This window comes from Procambarus clarkii, chromosome 24 (assembly GCF_040958095.1).
Source record: "Procambarus clarkii isolate CNS0578487 chromosome 24, FALCON_Pclarkii_2.0, whole genome shotgun sequence".
Lineage (NCBI taxonomy): Eukaryota > Metazoa > Arthropoda > Malacostraca > Decapoda > Cambaridae > Procambarus > Procambarus clarkii.
This window is the reverse complement of record NC_091173.1, coordinates 18,911,834-18,936,578: the sequence shown is the minus strand read 5'-3', so window position 1 is coordinate 18,936,578 and position 24,745 is coordinate 18,911,834. Positions and strand designations below refer to the sequence as shown.

Sequence of the window (24,745 nt, the reverse complement as noted above, 5' to 3'; positions counted from 1 at the left end):
AGGTGAGTACCTATTCGATCAATACCTATTCTATGCTTATTCTATCAGACAGACTTCGCAGTCTGACCTTGGAATCACAGCCAGGATGATCAAGTACCTTTCGGAGGCGTTTATAGCGTTCTCCTTAAAGAGTTCACAATGCTCGCGTAATTGTGCGCTCCAGGAGAACGCGCTCCAGAACGCGCTGGAACAGTGTGAACGCGCGCCTGCGGTATAATGACACATTTGGATATCAAGAGCACCATCTGGTGATGACGAGTATGGAGAACCAATCACAACCCAGCAAGTAAAAGTGACCAACCAACCACAGCCCGGGAGGTAAAGGGAGGGGGGAGGGTCACCCACGACATACAAGAGGACGTGGTGCCCACCGTCAACCAGGTGCCCCCGTCAACCAGGTGCCCCCGTCAACCAGGTGCCCCCCGTCAACCAGGTGCCCCCCGCCTGTCACCTCGCGTGAGGTGAAAACCGGCGTCCACCTTACCTTACCTTTTCAAAAAATCATTTCCTAGTAGATTCTGGTAATTGCAGATAGTATTGTATTTGCAACAGCCAGATGTACTGCATCAGAGATCCATGACGGCAGGTGTATTGTGGCAGGTGTGGGCGTCAATATGGGCGTCGACAAAGATGATATTAAAAGCGGGGAGGGGGGGGGGGGCAAGGCCGGCAAATACACACATCTGCTTCGGCTGGTCGGCCTCCCTCGCTTGCTATCCCTCTCTCTACTATCCCTCTTTCCCTCTCCCCCCTATTCCTTCCAGTTAACCCCCCTACCCCCTGTCTCTCCCCGTTCCCCGCCTCCCTCCAGCTCATGACCAACAGGATGGTGACAAAGGGACAGGCGATAGTGGCTTTCACTCGTCTGTTAGCGAATATCAGTAGACGAGAAGGCAGCATAAGACAGTAGAAGACAGTAGAAGACAGCAGAAGGCAGCAGAAGGCAGCAGAAGGCAGCAGAAGGCAGCAGAAGGCAGCTCCATCCACGGTTACAGAAGCAGACATGACTGAAATCACGCAGACCAGGAATCACGGTATTAACAACCGTGATTCCTGAAAGCCTAGTACTGTGTGGTAACAATTGGGTGGAGAGGACCGATATGTAGCACTGGAGCTCCAGTATACCACTTTGTGTACTATTATTTGGATAGACTTCGGAATATAAAGCTAGAAACCAAGCTTAAATATGTCTAGGCCTAGAATAGCACATATATATTAGGCCTAAGAAAGCGTGCATCAAGTCTAGCCTCCGGTTTGTTCAAATTCAACAATAGAAAAGTCTACTGCCTTGTGGTCCATCACGACATATTGGTACTTTCCTCTACATAGTTACTGCAAGTACCTTCATCTTAGGAGGATGGGCCGGGTACTTTTTTGACGACTATAAGGGCTTAGAAAGGCGGAATCCAAGAAGCCCAATTTTACAAGAAGAAAGAACGTACACACAAACGCAGAAATCTGTACACCGGTTGATTGATAGTTGAGAGGCGGGACCAAAGAGCCGAAGCTCAACCCCTGCAAGCACAACTAGGTGAATACACACACACACACACACACTCGCAACTTTACCAATTCAGGGTCAATAAAAATATTACCCGATCACTCTTCACACGCTGCCAGGGTGGGGGGGAAGTGGGGGCCGGGGGGGGGGGGACATCCCACAAACCTTGACTAGGGCCGCCCCGCCCCGCCCCCGCCCCGCCCCGCCCCCGCCCCGCCCCCGCCCTGCAAAATAAAAAAAACTTATCACACAAAAACAAAACAAAAGACCTTCAAACGTACAACACCTGCCCCCAGACATCTCCAATATCAACATGTGCCTCTTCCTTCCACTAGACCTTCAAGCCAATAACACCTGTAACGACCTCATCAACACGTGCCTCCTGCTTCCGTTGCAAGCCGTACCCGTCTAATCGTCCCATTCAGAGAACATTTAAAGGAAATCTTCCACTTGCAACACCCATTAACACCCATTACTCCCTCCCGATATTACTCCCATAAAAGGAAGCGCATATATCTCTCTCAATTCAGTTACTGCCCCGCTCCTGTGCCAGGTTCAGTCCACTACGGGCTCACCATAGCCCGTGCTACTTGGAACGTTTGTTCCCAGTAGCTGAACCTTAAACAACAACAACAACATATATATATCTATCTATCTATCTATCTCTCTCTCTCTCTCTCTCTCTCTCTCTCTCTCTCTCTCTCTCTCTCTCTCTCTCTCTCTCTCTCTCCCTGAGCTGAAGAACGTGGCAATAGTCAAGTCGATTATTCAATGACGTTAAGAGCTAAAATCCCCGCATTCATGTTCATAACTCTGTCCTTGACGACCGGCGTAAAATATACGCTTTATATTTGCTCAGCTTGGGTTATGTCACTGGGGTATTATATGCCCCCTGGTGCGCGCAGGCGTGCTCATACATGCGCGCACGCTCACCCACATGTGGATGCACGTGTACTGGAGTGTGCACAGACATTCATACGTGCATACACGAAGACTCATACGTGCGTTCAAGCTTGCAATCACAACAGGAAGGCACACTGGCGCATACAGGAAGCACAGTGTGCGCATCAACCGCGGGCTTGACCAGAAATAAGATAATGGAATTCCTAACACGGATATGCGCAGAAGGCAAACAAGAATGATTCCAAATCTGCAATATGACGACCTAATGCAGAAGCTGGGGGATCGAACGCCGACCCTGCAGGAACAGAAGCTGTTGCCATACCGATGGATAGAACCCGTCCAAGCTGAGGTGAATATACATACATACACACACACACACATGCTGGGACTGGGTGGCCGAGTGGACAGCGCTCTAGACTAGTGCACCTAGGGACCGGGGTTCGATCTCCGTACCCGGCGAAGACAGATGGGCAGAGTTTCCTTAACCCTGATGCACCAGTTACCTAGCAGTAAATAGGTACCTGGGAGTTAGACAGCTGCTACGTGCTGCCTAACCCGTAGCATAGAAACTAAGAGACTACTAGAAACCAAGAGTAGAGACCTGTGGGTCTCTATAAGGAGGAGGAAGGAATGATAGCTGCAGGACAAAACACACAACACAATTCTCGCCAAGAATGCAGCAAGAACAATGGAACAAACTGGTACAATGACATTTGTGCCAGAGCAATTATCCCCGGGGCTGATAGAGGCTCCTCTACCCTGTAGTCTCATAACTACCCTCTACAACAACACGTTACAGACGCCAACTCTAACAACCCAACCCGTTCTCGCAAATTCGTAAAGTCAATATTGACTTATTAACTACGTGCATAGGTGATATACTAAACATAATAGATACCCTTAAAAAGATTCATAGAAAACACCGACCTTACCTAACCTTGTTAGTATCTTAAGATAAGCATCTTATTGCTTCGTAATTACAATTATTACTTAACCTATACCTATTATAGGTTAGGTAATAATTGTAATTACGAAGCAATAAGATGCTTATCTTAACATACTAAGTAGGTTAGGTAAGGTCGGTGTTTTCTATGAATCTTTTTAAGGGTATCTATTATGTTAAGTATGTCACCTATGCACATATTTAATAAGTCAATATTGACTTATTAAATTTGCGAGAACGGGTTGAACAACCACCAAGGTTGTTAAGCAGACAGCCTAACCCGGCGCTACGGCCGGTGCTCCGTTACTTAAGGAGCTGCCGCAAGGAGCGCCCTGGAGCGTGACGGGGTTCTCAAGCAACACCAAGCAACAGAGGGAACACACGAGAGAACACACGCTGAGAACACACGCTGAGAGCACACGCTGAGTAAGGCCGCCATTGTGTTGTCGGGAAGACTTGGCCACATTACCGGAGCGCTCACAGAATAAATGTTAAAGAGTTCAACTCTCGTAAGTGTAATGAAGATGCACGAGGTAAAGGGAGGGGGGGGGGGTGACCAACCAACTACCACCATGACAGCGAAGGACTATGGCGGTACACACAACACACCAGTCGTTACACAACCTGTCCTCCTCCCTACTATAGTACCTCGTTAATGGGTCGTTATGGTGACCCACGGACCAAACTGCAACGTGCTAGGAACACTAACGGCTTATTACACATTCACGCTTCCTCTGCATCGGTTGGTTAGGTTAGGTGGGTGGTTGTGTTGATGGTTAGGTTAGGTGGGTGGTTGTGTTGATGGTTAGGTTAGGTGGGTGGGTTGGGTGATTGTGTTGATGGTATGGTATGGTATGGTATGGTATGGTATGGTATGGTATGGTATGGTATGGTATGGTTTGGTTTGGTTTGGCTTGGTTTGGTTTCGTTAGGTTAGGTTAGGTAAGGTTAGGTTTGGTTTGGTTTGGTTAGGGTAGGTGGGTTGGTTGGGTGGTTGTGTTGATGGTTAGGTTAGGACGTGACGTTTTGCACCTTGTGGCCAATCTAGAGAACGGCCAGGCTATCTATGTGAGTACAGTGAGTGAGTGGGGGGGGGGGCCTCACAGCTGAGCGAACAACGCTCTGGGGTCATAGTTCTAAGGGGCTCGGGTTCGATCCTCGACAGAAACAAATGGGCACAGTTTCTTTCACCCTGATGCTCTTGTTCACCTAACAGTAAAAAGGTACCTGGGAGTTAGACAGCTGATACGGGGGCTGCTTCCTGGGGAATGATGTCTGTGTGCGTGTGTAAGAGACATATATGCAGTAGACATAACAGAGGAAAACTAAACTTGATTAGAAAGGCGGGGTCCAAGAGCTAATAGCGCGATTCTGCAGATACAAATTGGAAATACACACACACACACACACACACACACACACACACACACACACACACACACACACACACACACACACACACACACACACTATCAAAATTCCTATGCAATCATAAGGCCACAACAAAACTGAACATTCTTGACAGCAAGCGATAACCTTTATCACTAAACACGGCCAAAACAACTGTTAGATAAACACCCTGGCGTCGTCCTCCTGCCCCTCAACAAACACACAGGCGAAAGCAATCACTAAGTAAAAACGAGGAGAAAAAAACTGGCTTTGGCATGACATCAGCGATTAAATAAAACGTGAGCTTTGCCAAATATTACTGTTTTTATCTTGGTCGGTGGGGGGGGGAGGAGGGAGGAGGGGTATAGAGAGAGAGAGAGAGAGAGAGAGAGAGAGAGAGAGAGAGAGAGAGAGAGAGAGAGAGAGAGAGAGAGAGAGAGAGAGAGAGAGAGAGAGAGAGAGAGAGAAAGATATGATAGTGGGAAGAGAGGAAGGGGAGGGGCGGCAGGTCTGGGGGAAGGGGGGGGGGAGAGGCAGGAGTAAGTTGGGAATATAGAGTAGTAAGTCAGGGCTGGAGAGTAGACATTGTGACCTCTAGTCTACCTGAAGTAGATGTCAACAGTTCTACTCTTCAATCCCAACCATATGGCTGCACTCACTCACTCACGACCATGCGGGGGTGTACACACACACACACACACACACACACACACACACACACACACACACACACACACACACACACACACACACACACACACACACACACACGGGCCCAAACAATGATACACTCAAAAGACGTGATCAATATATCAAGTCACATAAAACACACACAAACAACAGCGACCAAACAATGAAGTACAGTTGTCTGCTCTACGAGGTAAACACATCCCAAAAATAAATTAAAGAAGGGGAGGTGGGGGGGGGGTAGTGGAGGGAAGGGGGGGGGTACACTTTGGAGCATTTCCTATCACTATGTCATGTTTATACTTCAATCATATTTAGATTATATATAGAATAAAACCTTTTAATAGTTATATATTATTGCAATGGAAAAATAATAATGAATAATAATAAATAAATAGATAAAGTAGAAGACTTAGTAACACACTGGACATTTTAAGCCATGATCAGATCACGTATGTAGAGGACTCTCCCTAGCTCTCAGCCACGCACGCGCACACACACGCAAACGCACACACGCACACGCGCACACACACACATCCCGGTGTGCACATTACCGGGAGTTGAGGAGGATGGGCCAGACATGTCAACATGTCAAGGGTGACTGACGGGAGGGTGGAGAGTGGTGCGCCAGATGCTAATCTACATACAGCCACTCGCCCCGGGATAGGAGTGGTGGTGGTAGTGGTGTCAGCGGTGGTGTCATGGTGTCAGCGGTGGTGTCATGGTGCCAGCGGTGGTGTCATGGTGCCAGCGGTGGTGTCATGGTGACGCTGCCAGCGGTGCCAGCGGTGGTGTCACATCGCGTGTGCGTGACACCCGTCAGCACCAGCAGCCGTGACGCGCGGCACCACCACTAATACGCACTAATAATCCGGCCAAGTATTACCCGCCGGAGGAGTCACACGTGCCGGGCGCCCCACGCCTGATTTTCTAATCCCGTTGAGAAACTTTTGCACACCTCGCGACGTCTCAAACACAAAAACAACAACAACACGAACTCCGCGCTCGGGGGAACAGAGAAATAACCAATGACATCATCATCGACCAATAAGAGACGGGATGGCGTCAGCGGCTACCAATCACAGGACTATTACGTAGCTGTCAGCCAATGGGAGGCGGCGGTGTGTGTGGGGTGGGGGATACAGGAGGGGGACCAGGACCAACTCTCACTTCCCTGCGTATTATTGCCACCAACGAACCTGAAACCCGAGGCGGCAGGAAAGACGCAAAACATGCTCGGCTTGTGCTACTGTTTGCACATTTTCCTGGCTAATTAGCCTCGGCGAGGGCCAGAAGCACCGGGTGGTGTGGCGGCGTGCGGCAACTGAGAGCACCACCTGTGCGGTTCACCTTGCTCGGCTCGTGCTAAAAGGTCAATAGAGAGTGGCGCATGTGTAGTATGGCTGAGCATGCTGGCAGAGCGGGGTGCTGGTGGTGCTGAATGTGCTGCTGCTGCTGCTGCTGCTGGTGGTGGAGCTGGCCTGGCAATGTCTACGGGGCGTAGAGTGAGGTTTAGCTCTATATACCCCCCTCCTATTTGCCTTCTTCTATCTGTTGCTTTCAAATTTAACTATTTTAACGTTCTAATTCTTTGTGGAATCCAGCTTTAAACCTCTGAATGGAAGTGGCTTCCACAACTTTCTGCGCCTTCCACTTGTTTACTAAAATACACAGTGTTATACGAGTATTTCCTTACATTCCTTCGGCTCAATTTCCAGTTTCCACCTGTGTTCTCTTGTCCTACTTTCTCTCAATTTGAAGAGGCTATACCCTTATCTATTCCCCCTCAGTATCTTGTATGTTGTGATCATATCCCCTCTGCTCCTTCTATCGTCTAGGGTTGAGAGATTTAGTTTAAATAGATTATTCTCATAGTTTAAGCCTCTTGTCTCTGGCGCCAAACTTGTAAGCCTTTGGACTTTTTCAGTCTTAGTTTTATGTTTCATAAGGTGGTGGTGGTGGTAGTCCTGATGGTGGTAGTGCTAATGATAGTGATGCTGATGGTGTAAATTGTGGTGGTGGTGCTGATGGTGGTATAAATTATGGTAGTGTTAATGGTGGTGGTGGTGCTAATGATGGTAGTGGTAGTGCTGATTGTGGTGGTAATGCTGATGGCGGTGGTATCAGGCGCTTTCCTCTGATAATTCCCTCCCTCCCACCACAACCACCAATCACTCCTTCACGTCACCTAACACGCACCACACCGCCTGCTCCCCCCTCCCCCCATTGTCCTGCCATAACCTACACCTCTACCCCTACCTCTCCCTCATCTATCCCCCCCCCCACCCCTCGACTCTCTATCCTCCGCACCAGGAGTGTCTTGGAAGTCTGGATATTTCACTCCCATGTACGCCCTTACTTCCATTCCGATAACGTGCTAAAGTTATTTTAGTTATCGTACTAAATAACTATTTAGCACGATAACTAAATAGTGCTAAATAGCTATTTAGCAAAGGTTGTTGCTTAGTTATCGTACTAAATAACTATTTAGCACGATAACTAAATAGTGCTAAATAGCTATTTAGCAAAGGTTGTTGCTTAGTTATCGTACTAAATAACTATTTAGCACGATAACTAAATAGTGCTAAATAGCTATTTAGCAAAGGTTGTTGCTTAGTTATCGTACTAAATAACTATTTAGCACGATAACTAAATAGTGCTAAATAGCTATTTAGCAAAGGTTGTTGCTTGAGGGGGGGGGGCCTGCAGGTAAACAAGAACATTATAACCCAGCTGGTTCGCCACTTCCTGTGGTAGCTTAGTCTAATTGCCTCTTTATAATCTCCACTTGTGTTCCGGCAATATTTCTTGGTGAACAAATTCACTGGAGCCGTGATGAGGGGTTCGAGCTTATGCGGAGGGTGTTCCCACAACCTATTCCATTCTATCCAGCGGTCGACCCCAAAGACGCAATCATTAGGTTTAACACTCATTCAGAACAGAACGTTTCTCATATATGAATTAATATTATTATATATTAGCATATTGTGCATAGTTACGCACTGGTTAAGGTGTTTAGATTCTGTTGCCGATTATTTGTATTACGTGGGTGAAGCATTTACAGCGTTGTGGTTCGAACTTCGAAAAGTTCGAAAAATCGTCAGCGAAGCACTTGTTCCGGAAGTGTTCGGACGTCAACAGTTGTGAGTCGTGTGTAAACTGTTTTTTCATTCATAAACAGCTGGGGTTTGGCGGGTGGATGGAATGGACTTTGGGCTTTTGTTTAGAGGACGGGCTGGTCCCGGATGCACAGTCTAGTCAACTGCTCCACGAACACCCAGCACACAGGTTCGAATCCTCATCAGGGCTTCGGTGGATTTGTTCAGATATATCACAATAATGTGATTTCTCTGTGTAATATTTCTTATATTGGTGAGAGGAGTTTGAAGGGCCGTGGGCCTTTGAGAACAGTGTTCTCTGATGGACCTGTGGCGCCTCTACTCTTCACTCTGTGTAGGCTGCATTTCCTACCTTAAAATTCCTCCCTAAAATTCCTCCCTAATATGTTATTTTATTGTGCATGTTTGGGACCTGGACTTCCGGTATCTCCCATGTATTTATTATGTGACATCCCGCCAAACACACACCCAAACTACGACGTTGCTACAACGTTCGAACAAGTTTTAACACCACCTAACCAGTTATAACAACCAATATAGCAAGTTGTAACAACGTTCTAATACGTCATAAACACGTTAAGCCAAGATGTAACAACTTTATTACAAGTTGTAACAAGCGGAAAATAGTGACAGTTTGTGTTTGTGTTTCCAGGGATCTCTCTTGTCTCCTTTTCAGAGAGAACATTATGTGCGTTGAGACGGAGCCAGTAATGTAGGCGGCTAGCGGTATCAATGTGTGCCTTATACGTCTCCTGCTCTGAAAGAGGAACAGTATTCAAGGCGGAAAAGTAGGAGTGACTTGACATGTAGGAACACTGAGGAGGACTCCCCTGGCTTGTAGGTTCTCACAAGCCAGCCTGTAATTTTCCTAGACGCTGCTGCGTGCTCCTGGCTAGGCTCACAAGCGTCTGGTCGTTTTTCATTATCGTCTGTAAATCCTAGACAAGTTTTCCTACTATGGGATCAGACTGCGTGTTGGATCCTGTGTTCCCTTTAAGCTCTTGACTTGGTCCATGTTTGAATACCGGGAATACCTCAGCGTTATGTCCTGTTAACCTGTGGTAGACTCTACTGATTGCTGCTTGTAGTTCTTTACCGCATTCTACCGCGGTCATTCTCGTGCTGACTTTGGTTTCATCTGCAAAGGATGACAGGAATCTGATTTGTATTTTCGTCTATGTCTGATATGAGAATGAGAGTAGCGACTTTTTTCTTTGTGCTCGGGCTTGATATCGTTTAGTTTACTATTACTATTTGCATTCAGTTTGTCATGAAAATGAATGTCAACTTTTCCACTACCTGCTATCCCTTTGAATATTGTCCTCCCCTCCCCCCCTCTCTACCTGTTGTTACTCTGGACCTCATATTACGGGCAACCACTTAAGGAGGTCACAGGTATCACACATGCTGTTAATTCAACATCTTCATCAAGTTTTCTTCTAATGTTTTCTAGAGTTTGTCGTTGTGGCTGAATAATTGCAAAAGGCAGGATCTTCCTGCTCTAAGTACTTGCTTGACCTGGGTTATATACATCATTTATCTCCGGAGAACTGAAGATTTTACTCCTTATATGCAGACGATGAGTCTCAATAACGTGGCCTGGAGATATGAAGGCTAAACCACACACCAGGGACCAGATTCACGAAAGGACTTACGCAAGCACTTACGAACCTGTACATCTTTCCTCAATCTTTGACGGCTTTGGTTACATTTATTAAACAGTTTACAAGCATGAAAACTTCCCATTCAACTGTTGTTATTATTATAAACAGCCTCCTGGTGCTTCGGAGCTATAATAATTGGAAACAAAGCCACCAAAGATTGAGAAAAGATGTGCAGGTTCGTAAGTGCTTGCGTAAGTGCTTTCGTGAATCTGGCCCCTGAAGATGAAGAAACGACGTCGTTTCGGTCAGTCCTCAAGATAGAGTATGTTGTGTATGATGTGTATCAGAGCCGATTCGACAAGATGGCGTCTGCGAAGAGTAGAGGCAGCAAGGATTATTTTAGAAGACCAATCAATAGGACGATTAAAAGAGTCCCCCTAACATGACAGAAGACACTGTCATGTCTTCAATGAGATAACGCCTGACATTGTTTGTGTCAGGCGTTACTGCGTGTCATTGTCAGTGAGGCGTTACTGCTTGTTAGTGTCATGCTTTACTTAATGCCCGCGCCTCCCTCGTTCCCATCACAATCGACTTCATAATGGTCCACGAAGGACCGAAATCGTCGTCGTCGAAAGCAGGATCGTCAACGTTCATGTAATATGTTGGAGAGTTGAACAGTTTCAGAATTTGTATTTAGGATATCGTGTGCGTAGCTGAAGACTAACACAAGGCAGAGCATAATTAAAATCAGATACTCCCCAAGCTGGCGTGGCTGACGTCAGCACCGAGTGAAGCGAACGCCAGACACAGATACAAAACACATTACAGATAAAGGAAAAGGTCAACTACAGTTACCTAATTCAAAGGGGAGAGGGAAATAGGTAGCCAAGTGAGAATAATATTAATATTATTATTATATATATATATATATATATATATATATATATATATATATATATATATATATATATATATATATACACACACACACACACCAGTTGATTGACAGTTAAGGGGCGGGACCAAAGAGCCAGAGCTCAACCCTTCGACCCGCTCCCCGTCGACCCGCTCCCTGTCGACCCGCTCCCAGTGTACCCACTCCCCGTGGATCCGCTCCCTGTCGACCCGCTCCCAGTGTACCTGCTCCCCGTGGATCCGCTCCCCGTGGATCCGCTCCCAGTCGACCCGCTCCCAGTCGACCCGCTCCCAGTCGACCCGCTCCCCGTCGACCCGCTCCCCGTAGACCTGCTCCCCGTTGATCTCATCTTCAGAGAAAGGTCGGTGTCTAATTCTCACTCTGGGAAGGCCCCGTCTAGTTTCTTTCCGAGAGAGAGAGAGAGAGAGAGAGAGAGAAGCCTTGCCTCAGTAGCTTTCCCACTCTCAATACATTAAGCTCCTTATGTAGGGTTAACTAATTATACAGGTTAATTACGGACCCCGTCACCGTCCACGTAACTCCTTGGCGGTTACCTCACCTCACTAGTTCATTACACCACCACCACATCCTTAAAATCCTGTCCTCGTCCTCCTCCTCCTCCTCTACCTCATCCTTGAACATCACCTCCAACTCCTCATTACGATTTGCGTTCACCCATTTCCCTATTCTTTTTTTTCACCATCATCCCCTTTCTTAATTGATCCCTTTCTTATTCTATATTTTGTATCGAAACTCCCTTCACCCCCTCGCCCCAACACCTTAGCCACACCTCTCCTCTGCAGGATGCAGCCTCCTTCCCCATCTCCTCCACGTACAGCCTCTTGACTCATCTCTCACGGTCACAGCATCCTTATCCCACTCCTCTCCCACGGTCACAGCCTCCTACCCTTTCCTTCCCAGCATCACCTGGGGCCCACATGATTACAGAGTTCCGGGAGAGAGAAGGAAGGTGGTGTAGCTAAGCCGTCTGGAGGAGCAGTCCTCTTTGGACTGGTCACCTGAAGGAGCCTCGTCGGTCACATGAAGGAGCTTCGTCGGTCACCTGAAGGAGCCTCGTCGGTCACATGAAGGAGCTTCGTCGGTCACCTGAAGGAGCCTCGTCGGTCACATGAAGGAGCTTCGTCGGTCACCTGAAGGAGCCTCGTCGGTCACCTGAAGGAGCCTCGTCGGTCACCTGAAGGAGCCTCGTCGGTCACCTGAAGGAGCCTCGTCGGTCACCTGAAAGACCCTCGTCGGTCACCTGAAGGAGCCTCGTCGGTCACCTGAAGGAGCCTAACCAGACACCTGAAGGAGCCTAACCAGACACCTGAAGGAGCCTAACCAGACACCTGAAGGAGCCTCCCGGACAGTGTACAAAGGTCACCTCTTCAACGAATATTAAATGCATAGACAGACGTCACAAACCATGATCAAACCAGCCAATTGACCTTAAACCCGAATTAGCACGGTGACCCCCCAAGACCAAATCCCCCAGCAGCCCCTAACACAGGAGAAGTGACCCGGTGCACGAAGGCCAAGTCAGGATGTTGAGGGTTCGTCACATTCCAGGTAGAACGAGGTGGCAATTCTGTAAGAGTGCCAGGTAATGCCAAGTGTCTGGCCCCATGACACAATCTCCTAGTTTAGCTGCCCACTGATACCATCATCCACTATTGTCTCACGGGTGTAACCCCCACACACACACACACAGAGAGAGAGAGAGAGAGAGAGAGAGAGAGAGAGAGAGAGAGAGAGAGAGAGAGAGAGAGAGAGAGAGAGAGAGAGAGAGAGAGAGAGAGAGAGAGAAACTGATACAGACCGAGACAGTCAGACAACACACACACACACAGCAGGCCACATCAAATCAAGAGACTCAACAGTGACCACATAACAAGGGCCATAAGTACATCAGCACGCCAGGGGCGCCTCCTACACCCACCACCGTCTACCACACCAATCAGCAATACAGTCTTCGCCCATGTTGTCAACACGCATTACGTTACAACCTTTAATTGAAAACGTGTTGTATCCCCTTCCAATCTGTATTGGACAATAAACACAAGTCAACCCACACAATTAACCTAAGCCAAACTTTTTTTTTTTTATGTTCTTTATGTTTTTTAGGTTTTGGCTGTATAGTATTCAATTACACAGGTTTACAGGAAACACTGCTTCAAATATAATATATACACATATATATATATATATATATATATATATATATATATATATATATATATATATATATATATATATATATATATATATATATATATATAGTAAGCTTTCTTTCCTAAATGTCGATAAGCAACCCGTTCTTGCACTTGCTTGTGGTCAATGTTTGGCATGTGAACGGGTGCACATGTTACATACTAATTTGTTGTGAATATTTGGGTTTGCCTTGAAATGCTGCATAGAGAATGCCGACCTAGCCTACCCTTCTTAGTATGTTAAGATATTACAATTAGTACTGAACCTATTTATACCTAAGGGAGCCGGTCGGCCCAGCGGACAGCACGCGGGACTTGTGATCCTGTGGTCCTGGGTTTGATCCCGGGCGCCGGCGAGAAACAATGGGCAGAGTTTCTTTCACCCTATGCTCCTGTTACCTAGCAGTAAAATAGGTACCTGGGTGTTAGTCAGCTGTCCCGGGCTGCTTCCTGGGGGTGGAGGCCTGGTCGAGGACCGGGCCGCGTGGACACCAAAAGCCCCGAAATCGTCTCAAGATAACCTCAAAAAAAAAAAAAAAAAATATATATATATATATATATATATATATATATATATATATATATATATATATATATATATATATATATATATATATATATTTAAACCTAAAAGGTGGTATTTTGTGCAAGTGTAGGGACCCATAGCCTCAGAGAAGAAAATAACGAGTACTCAGAGCAGACCTTGTGGAACCTCACTGGACACTTTGATATTGTGTTCTCCTACCATCTCTATTCTTTTAGTATGTGTGTGTATATATAAAACTCACTTTAATTCACATTTCATTACACAAAAAGGGGTTACAACATTGGTTACATTTGTTACATGCAGGGTACAAGACTGCTCGTCACAGGTTGTAGAGTTCCTCCAGCTCCTCAGATGGCGGGCAGGAACCGTGGATGCAGTGAGCATTTCCTCTCTGGATCACCACACTAAGGCGCTGAAAGAGGACACTGACAGCTCATTATATTATATATATATATATATATATATATATATATATATATATATATATATATATATATATATTTATATATATATATATATATATATATATATATATATATATATATAGCAGTCTTTCTTGTAAACATATGTTGTTGAGATATGACCGAAAGGGTAAAATTAAAGGTTCTAACTCGAATCTTTTCAATATTTCTTATAGTTTTCTTCACTGCCAGGGGAAGTTGAAAAATTAACTCTCCAAAGTTCATTTTCACACTTTTATATTTGGTCTGGTGCCTAGAGATGCGTTTCACAAGGTCACTCCTTACATTCTCAAAACCTAATTTACTATGCTTTTGCAAAGCCTTATATTCTTTTTGGAAGAGGTGGTACATAACAAGTGGATGAAACTACTTTAATCCACTTGATATAAGAATATATCAATAAAGAGAATATAAGCCTGTGCAAAAGCATGGTAAATCATAGAACAAAAAATGGAAACCATCTCAAGACCGACAACCACACATCTTCACAGACGGTTCAGTTGATCGAGAAAGAGGTTGTGCTGGGGCAGCAGTTTACACTACCAACCATGAAGCTTACTGGAGCATGAACAGTGGGTGTTCAACACTGCAAACACAATTATATGCCCCCGAAAAAGGCCATAAATTATGCAATTGAGAATAATTTACTTCATTTCATCATTCATACCGACTCTAAATCTTCGCTCCAGGCATTGTTATCCAGCCAGCACAGAGATAATATACAACTCATCACAGAAATCCAACATATAGGAAAAGAAGCACACAATCTAGGGCTGTCAATCATCCTAAATTGGATACCAAGTCACATTGGCATAGACGGTAATGAAAAGGCAGACTCACTAGCAAAATAACTGCCACTGCTCTACCTGTTGTACAGGTTGAAATACCTCGCAAGTTTTTCACAGATTATGGAGCAAATCAAGAAGAAAATACTCCCAACTATCAAAAGTCGCCACAGAGCCAAAGTAGCGGAAGGAAGATCCACTGCGATGTGGTACGAACAAGCCACTGAATACTACTTCAAGCCTGGCAAAAATCTATCCAGAGACATTGCAATAGTAATACACAGTCTCAGACTTGGTTACAAGTGCTGCTGGGAGGTAATAAACCCAATAGTTAAAGAGTGTCATATTTGTGGAACAGAAGCAGAGGCGCCACTATTGCATTACTTAATGGAATGTGAAGCAACTGAAGCCCTGCGCATCAAACTCAACATTAATCCAACGAGAGCAGCTGCATTAGATGCAAAATCCACAGCGACGACAATGATTAGAAAAGCAGTTGAAGAATGGGACACACTAGTGAACACTGTGCATCTATATTCACCACCAAGATAATGTTATTAAAACAAAACTAAAACCAGTGCACTAAAACAGAAGCGGAAAAGAAACAGAGGAAAGAGGAAGAAACCCCACCTCCCCCATTGAAAACTTTGACCCAAATACCACAGTAACATGGTTATCGTGAATAACATGGTTATCGTGAATAACTGAACTCAATTACGGGCTCTTTATAGCCTGTTATCATTGAGATGATTTCGGGGCTTTAGTGTCCACGCGGCCCGGTCCTCGACCAGGCCTGCACCCCCAGGAAGCAGCCCGTGACAGCTGACTAACTCCCAGGTACCTATTTTACTGCTAGGTAACAGAGGGGCATTAGGGTGAAAGAAACTCTGCCCATTGTTTCTCTCCGGCGCCCGGGATCGAACCCGGGACCACAGGATCACAAGTCACAGCGTGCTGTCCGCTCGGCCGACCGGCTCCCTTGGGAGTGCAATGGTGAGCCTCGCCCTGGGAAAACGGCCTTCGTGATCACCGTGTCTCCAGTGCTACGTGGACACTTCGTTCTTGGCAACTAAATTTAAAACGACAACATTAAGGTAAATTAGTCTTTGAGAATGTAAGGAGTGACTTGACGAAACTCATCCCTAGGCGTCAGATAAAAAATAAAAGTGTGAAAATGAACTTTTGGAGAGTTAATTTTTAAACTTGCCCAAGACAGTGAAGAAAAACATAAGAAATATTTAAAAGATTCGTGTTGGAATTATTATTCTTACCCTATTCGGTCATATTACCCTATATGCATTACCCTTTCTCTCTCTCTCTCTCTCTCTCTCTCTCTCTCTCTCTCATATATATATATATATATATATATATATATATATATATATATATATATATATATATATATATATATATATATATATATAGTTAGTAATTTTTCTTGTAGGCATATGTTACTGAATTTGACTGAAAGGGTGAGATCAATGAGTCTAGCGCGAATCTTCTCTATTTTTCTTCACTTGAGAAATTGAAAAATTAACTCTCCAAAGTTAATCTTTGAAATATTTTATTATTATAGTTACCTTTTGTTAACCCTTGTTAACATTATGAAAGGCAAAATTTGAATGATTACAAAGAGATTGGTTGACGAAGATTAAGCCACCGAAGAGATGGCACGGGCATGAATAGCCCGTAAGAATTACAAAGTGTCTTGCTGCATGATATGAATAAGAGGATGCGGTGAAGCACCTCACTTGTAGGTCCACTGCAACTTATCAATGAACCTATAAATACGGTGCTTCGCCTCACCTTAGGCTTTATCAACTACGGGCTCACCATAGCCCGTGCTACATGGACGTTTCGTTCTGAGAAGCTAAATCTGAAACAACAACTCACCTTAGGCTTTATCAGAGTAACAAGGTTATCGCGAATAACCGAACTCAATTACGGGCTCACCATAGCCCGTGCTACATAGACATTTCGTTCTGAGTAGCTAAATCTAAAAACATCATCATCTTACCTTAGGTGGCAGCTTGGACGAGCACAGACTGGAGAGGATGAGACGGCCCTTCACCACCAAATTCAAAATACGGAAAAACAGCCCCGATCCTGAGCCAGGTAAGTTCACTACAGGCTCACAATAGCCCGTGCTACTTGCCCCGCTCCTGTGTCAGGTAAGTTACGGGCTCACCATAGCCCGTGCTACTTGGAACTTGTTCCGAGTAGCTGAATTAATAACAACAACCTTGTGAATATACGGAAAAACAGCCCTGCTCCTGTACCAGGTAAGTTCACTACGGGCTCACCATAGCCTGTGCTACTTGGAACTTTTTGATCCAAGTAGCGAATCTTAAATAACAACAACCAACCAGATTCATTATGACACAAACAAAGTGCCACTGATTTCGACATGTGGCACTGGCATCCGCGGTGGTCTCTTTCTCAGCCTTTGCTCCCTGACCAAAGCGCTGCATTTAGCCATGACCAGAGAACTTGAAAGTCTTATTACACAACACCAAGGTCACGTGACGCTCCCAGTTGTTCCCCCCTGCCCCCCCCCCTCCACCCCGCCTCACCCCTCATCTACTCTACTTAATTACTTTAATTACTTACACTTATTTGGTTTAATTTCGCCTCGCGCCAGTAGGGGGGGGGGGGTTCGTTATTACTGGTAACGTGTATAGTCTTATTATATTAATTATTTTGTGTATTTACCATTAGTAAACAAAATAAGGCCAGCCTAAGGGAGTATTTCCTGGGAGGAAAACTCGGCAACATATCGTAGCGGACGTGATGCAACAGTGACAACGATGACACAACATTGACACGACAGTGACAACATTGACACGACAGTGACAACATTGACACGACAGTGACAACATTGACACGACAGTGACAACATTGACACAACGTTGACACAACAGTGCATCAACGTTACACTCTTGGACAGTCGGCCTACCGGGACACCACTTGGACTGGTCGGGTCGAGCAACAACGTACCCTCGTTACTTTGCGCAGTGTTCGAACCTGGACGGTGCAAGAGTGGTTGGGCACTGTTCCTTCCCTCCGAACTTATATCCGATCGATCGATTGATGAGGATTAAGCCACCCAAGAGGTGGCACGGGCATGAATAGCCCGTAAATACTCATATCCTCATCGTACTCATATCCTCATCGTACTCATATCCTCATCGTACTCATGTCCTCATACCCTTCCCAAGTGCTATACAGCCCTTCCGGTTTAGGGTTCTCCCCCCTCCCCCCCCCCCTGCACCGCACACAATGACCTGACCTTAGGCCTTTCATCTTAATTCAGCACGGACACACTAACTCCTGGTTAGGTTATTAGGATCTATAACTAGCACCGGTGTTAATAAAATTCTGGCGGTACTCATCTCCGGAACATATACATAAAGTTCATTTTTATTTCTTATTTTCCTTAGGTTGTGTTGGGTTGGGTTGGGTTAGACTGGGTTGGGTTAGGCTGGGTTGGGTTGGGTTGGGTTAGGCTGGGTTGGGTTAGACTGGGTTAGGCTGGGTTGGGTTAGGTTGGGCTTGTGTAAAGAGTTCCATACTTTTTTCAGAGCTTTTGTTTTTCAATAATGGAAATTATTCGTCAGGAAAACCAGGTAATAAATTCAGATTCCATGAAACTTTTAATGATGGAAGAAGAAAACATTACCGTTAACATTTTCAGTGAACTCCAGAACAAAAAAAAAAAAAACATTGTTGCTAATCAGAAAGTTTGCTTAGATGTCAAAATTATTGCAAGATATCTTAACGCATTATTTTTTTTTTACTCATCATGCAATATTTAAAACATGTTTAATCGATATTCTTCCGCTATCATCTTTTGTTACATTCGATTAGGTATTGACAACAGGAATGCAATTAAATCTTGAAGGCAAACTGGGCTGGTGTTTATTCAAATTCAACAAAATTATCAATTATAGTGAACAAAATCTGTGATACAAAAAACCATGAACATGAGGTATTGTGGCGCTGGGAACTGACTCTTACATCAAGCTGACCAAAGGTGAGAAGTTCTTAGCTGGCTGTGTTAGTAAGCAGCAAAGGTTGCTTGGCCCAGCAGACACATGCTCCATCATATGTTACCTCATATAACTCCTACACCTATCAACTAGAAAAGGACCAGAGAAGAAACCTTATGCATATACTGTGTGTGTATGTGTGTGTGTGTGTGTGTGTGTGTGTGTGTGTGTGTGTGTGTGTGTGTGTCTGTGTGTGTGTGTGTGTCTGTGTGTGTGTGTGTGTGTCTGTGTGTGTGTGTGTGTCTGTGTGTGTGTGTGTGTCTGTGTGTCTGTGTGTGTCTGTGTGTGTGTGTGTGTGTGTGTCTGTGTGTGTGTGTGTGTCTGTGTGTGTGTGTCTGTGTGTGTGTGTGTGTGTGTGTGTGTGTGTGTGTGTGTGTGTGTGTGTGTGTGTGTGTGTGTGTGTGTGTGTGTGTGTGTGTGTGTGTGTGTGTGTGTCTGTGTGTGTGTGTGTGTCTGTGTGTGTGTGTCTGTGTGTGTGTGTGTGTCTGTGTGTGTGTGTGTGTGTCTGTGTGTGTGTGTGTGTGTGTGTGTGTGTGTGTGTGTGTCTGTGTGTATAATGTCGTATCTAGTAGCCAGAACGTCGTACTCGGCCTACTATGCAAGGCCCGATTTGCCTAATAAGCCAAGTTTTCCTGAATTTATATATTTTTTCAATATTTTTTTCTTGTTAAATTATAAAGCTATCCATTTCATTACGTATGAGTTAATTGTTTTAAAATTTGAGTTAAAACTAACGTAGATATATGACCGAACCTAACCAACCCTACCTAACCTATCTTATCCTAACCTAAACTAACACAACTAAGTCAATAAATTATGTTTCTAATATAATAATAATTCCAATAAACTAATTGGAAACAATTTATTGAAAATAAAGAAAATCACTCGGCCTATTAGGCAAATTGGACCTAGCATAGTAGGCCGAGAAGTGCATTCTGGCTACTAGGTGCGACATTATATATATATATATATATATATATATATATATATATATATATATATATATATATATATATATATATATATATCGACTCTTTCACATGTATATTTACCCCAAAACTTGTATCCCACGTGGACGATGAGGATCTCTTCGGCGTAGATGAGTATGGCTCCAAAGATGCAGTCTGGACGTCTCATCGGGTACATACGCCCACGTTTGAGGGCCACGATGCCCCTGGCTTTTGGACACAGCCACAGGTCGATACACCGCTTTCAGAAATGTTCAGACGATCACCCTCGACTTACCGCGGAATATCATCGAGGATCTCCCACGACACCCTACACGGTCGCCTGTGGACGCCCATGTACACACACACACACCAAGCCAAAACAAGAAACTTAAGAACGGGAAAAAGTAAGAGCCCTGAGGGCCTCCTGAGATATAGTGATGCTGTAATTAAATGTAACACAATGACTTCTGGCTACTGCTCGGCACTCTTGGCACCGAATCAGTCACCCCCTAGTAGTAATTTGTGCGGTGTGACATTCTGCTATCTATCCATAAATCCTTTTTTTTATTAACACATTTAGGTACATCTGCATTTGTGCAGCTACACTAGATTATATGAAGGGGGAGTACAGTGTGTCAAAAAGCTAGCTAGCTACGTGGTACTAAAATCCCCATCACACAGGATGGTTAGTCATACAGAGGCATGTGATCAGTAGTCTGCACTGGCAAACTCTGGGTGCATTATGAGGATATCCTCATGAACACAAGAGTGAATAAAGTAATTGCAAAGCTCCAGGTACCTCATGCCAACGGGTCTGAATGGAATAGCTGGGCATTCGGTGATGTAGTGTGGGAGATCACGCCGCAGTTCCTGCTCACAGTGTTTGCACCTGGAGTGCTCAGGATTGGAAGATCCGTCACCTGTAGCCACCTGTCACAGGTAACGGTAACCCAACCTGATCCTGTGTCGCACAGTCTGGTAGACGTTTTGTGCTGCCCATAAACATAGATTTCAGCTCTGAACTAATCACAGCTTTTTATACTGGTACTTTCAGGTCGTTGGGAGTCAGTAATTACTCTCCTATCAGACCCGAGTGCTTGGAACAATATAGTTTTGACAGCAGGGATGGGGATAACTAGGTCTTATTCAACTTAATCATTGCTACACGCTAATTTATCTGCAATGTCTGTCTCATTATGATGGGTTATATTTGTGTGTGATGGTATCTAAACAAAGGAGATTCGAAACCTTTTACTCAATGCTGTTTACCTGAAGATGTTCCAGAGAACATCTTCCGATGTTTGTTCAGAGAACAAACGTAGCCAATTAATCGTTTATTACTAGAGTTTCTTTACCATGGGGCCTGCCAGGGGGCCTGACAGCCAAGTGGACAGCGCTCGGAATTCGTAGTTCTGAGGTTCCGAGATCGATCCCCGGTGGAGGCGGAAACAAATGGGCATAGTTTCTTTCACCTTAATGCCCCCCCCCCCCCTGTTCTCCTAGCAGTAAATAGATATCTGGGAGTTAGACAGCTGCTACGGGCTGCGTCCTGGGGGTGTGTAACAAAAAAGGAGGTCCGGTCGAGGGCCGGGCAGCGGGGACGCTAAGCCCTGAAATCATCTCAAGATAACCTCAAGCTCTTAAGATAACACATGAAGTTAGTTAACTTGATTGCTCTTCTTGATACTGATAGTTACTAAGTTAAGAAAATTGTTAGGGGGCACAGAAAGTTCACACCATAAGGTCAACAACACCAGCAATGCAGTCATATTTAACCAAATATTATATATATATATATATATATATATATATATATATATATATATATATATATATATATATATATATATATATGTGTGTGTGTGTGTATATCACGAAAATAAACACGTGATTAAGAATGTGACAATGTCAGACCACGGAGGAAAAATGAAACAGGAATTTCCTTAAGTACTTTCGTATATTAAATACATCTTCAGAAGGACCTTCTGAAGATGTATTTAATATACGAAAGTACTTAAGGAAATTCCTGTTTCATTTTTCCTCCGTGGTCTGACATTGTCATATATATATATATATATATATATATATATATATATATATATATATATATATATATATATATATATATATATATATTACATGAAACAGGTCACACGGCACACAAACTGCTATCACTATGAACACAGTCCATGCAACGCGCAAGAGGGCCAAGGAGAACATACGAGCAGCAGCTGCCTGCAAAAGAGTGTCGAGGAGTGGACCCAATGACAATAATTATCCGACACGAACAGCAGCAGCAGCAGCGGGTCACGCAGTCCCATGACGCAGGTCTGCTGCCCCTTACATCAAGAACCTGCTTTTCTATGAAGGTGAAGCGAGTGCTTGCATTAAATTCTTCGTAATGTGTGTGTGTACTTGATGCTTGCTGGTGACGCTTAGGGGGATGGCTGCCTTATTGATCCCCCCTCATCATCATCATCATCATCATCATCATCATGGTGTGTCACCTGTACCGCATCATCACGGCTTATCATTACCTGTACCACCTCATCTTCATGGTTCATCAGTTACTGGTACACCACCACCACAAAACAACACGTAAGACCTTACCGACACACTATATATACCCTGGAAACACAAACCGAAACTTGTCTCTATTTTCCGCTTGTTACAACTCGTAATAAAGTTGTTACATCTTGGCTTAACGTGTTTATGACGTATTAGAACGTTGTTACAACTTGATATATTGGTTGTTATAACTGGTTAGGTGTTAAAACTTGTTCGAACGTTGTACCAACGTCGTAGTTTCAGTGTGTGTGTTTGGCGGTTAAGCAACTATTAAACTGGTAAACAAAAGGAGCCACAGTTGACCTTTGCAAACCAGACGAACTCAACAGAAAATCATCTGATGACTTAAGTCACGGGAATAATCCCAACAGACACACTGAGAATCTGGACATCTATGGGGGGAAATAAATCTTTAGAAACATGACAACGTGTCAATGTTAAGGCAGGAGATGCAGTCCGTCCTCCTAAGGTTTCCCAAAGTCAAGAAAACGGTCAATTTAAAGTATCGTTTCCTAACCTACCAGAGGACCCAAAACAGAAAACGGAACAATATGTCACTTTCGCCAGCCGCTTCCATTTCTAGTACGACAATTTTTGGCCTTACGTAACGCATACGAGCGAAAAGCGACGTTCTTTGTAGGAGAACGGGCTTGAAGAACACTGGGGGATGAACTGAGTTGGAAGAGGACAGGCCCTGCATCATGGGTCTGTGTGAAAGGCAGAATCGTGAATCTTTCTGCCGTTCTCATGTCAATGTTTACAGCTGACGGAACCTGAATCACATCATCGGCTTCAGGGCTCAATTGAAAGGAAGTTAATGACAATTCTTGAGAACCTTTTTCAAGCGTTTATCCACAAATATACTCAGTACTGAGCCGGAGGAAAATGACAGCATCGCACACCTGCAAAATGACACATGTAGATGCAATAGCAGTTTAATCTATTACCAAAACATATGAAATGGAGAACTGCCGTCACAACGAGCACAATATTTCACCAGTGAAATTGTGCAGCAGTATATGGGAGTGTGATTTATTATTATTATTAACATCTTTATTGACAAAATTAATTACAATTTTGCCTAATCTGAGGATTTTGATAGTCTTATTAAATTGAGGTTAATGCTAGTATTCACTGTCACGCAGGACAGAGGGTCATACATAAGACAATAGGTCTAAGGGAGTGTGATGAGACGCTTCTGATATGTCAAGAGACATGATGAGCCACCCAACACAACTACACTCTCCAGAGGCAAACAGAAATCGCAACAGTATTTTGACCTGCCTAAACAGTGATCAACAAGAGGCCGAGTGTTGTACATTCTGCTATGGCGGTATGTTCACTCACAAGATGAGTGGCGCTGCCCAATACTGTCACTATGGCGGTATGTTCACTCACAAGATGAGTGGCGCTGCCCAATAAACTCGCCCCTCGGGGCAAAATTTAAAAAAAAATTTAATGCAGCCACATGCCGTAGACGCTCCAGCCTCTATCTGGTACATCAACACACACACACACTGATGTGTTTATCCCCCGTCCTTCGTCGCAATAATGAATTGTGCAGACACTGTCCTTTGTGACAGACAGTGGGCGTAAACACAGTGACTTCGTGACAGTGGGTGTAAACACACACACACTGCCTCAGTGACAGACAGTCGACGTAAGCAATCATTCCTCTAAGATCCACTGTTGAACTTCTTGATGCCAATAACGCAGCAATGCTTTGAAGTAATTCAGGTCATTGGTCAACTTAATGATGCGGGCAGTATTGCTAGCAAAAGCTTTGTGATTGTATTACAAGTGAGGAGGTCACATCTACTTTAGCAAGTATTAGCTGCTCGTTTAACGCCAACGGAGAGAAAGCACTTTCATTTCAACAACTACCTCAAAGTTTCTTGCCAACAGCAGAATGTACCAAGAACAAGGCCCAAGACGAGTGGTTCTTTAAACATAAGAGGGCTCCATCGGAGGAACTCCCGCGCACTCCAGAACCACTCTCAGTGACCGTAACACCGCTGACGACCCACTATAACCTGCACAATACTCACAAAGGCACTAGAAAGAACTTCCAGTGTTATGAGTAGAAAATAAATGCAATACACTGATTATT

General features: G+C 44.5%; 1 protein-coding gene across 3 annotated transcripts in view; it reads right to left on the bottom strand.

Annotated features, from left to right (window-relative positions):
* The window catches only part of raw, a 201,156-nt gene that overhangs the window by 111,555 nt on the left and 64,856 nt on the right, over positions 1-24,745 (bottom strand). Inside the window, exon 1 of one of the 3 annotated variants that reach the window (XM_045747721.2) lies at positions 5,978-6,336. The exons of the other annotated variants lie outside the window; for them this stretch is intronic. Within the exon in view, the coding sequence (XP_045603677.1) occupies positions 5,978-6,005 (28 nt within the window). The 5' untranslated portion in view covers positions 6,006-6,336. Of the gene's footprint in view, positions 1-5,977; positions 6,337-24,745 lie in introns of those variants that run through there. 3 annotated transcript variants of the gene reach the window in all.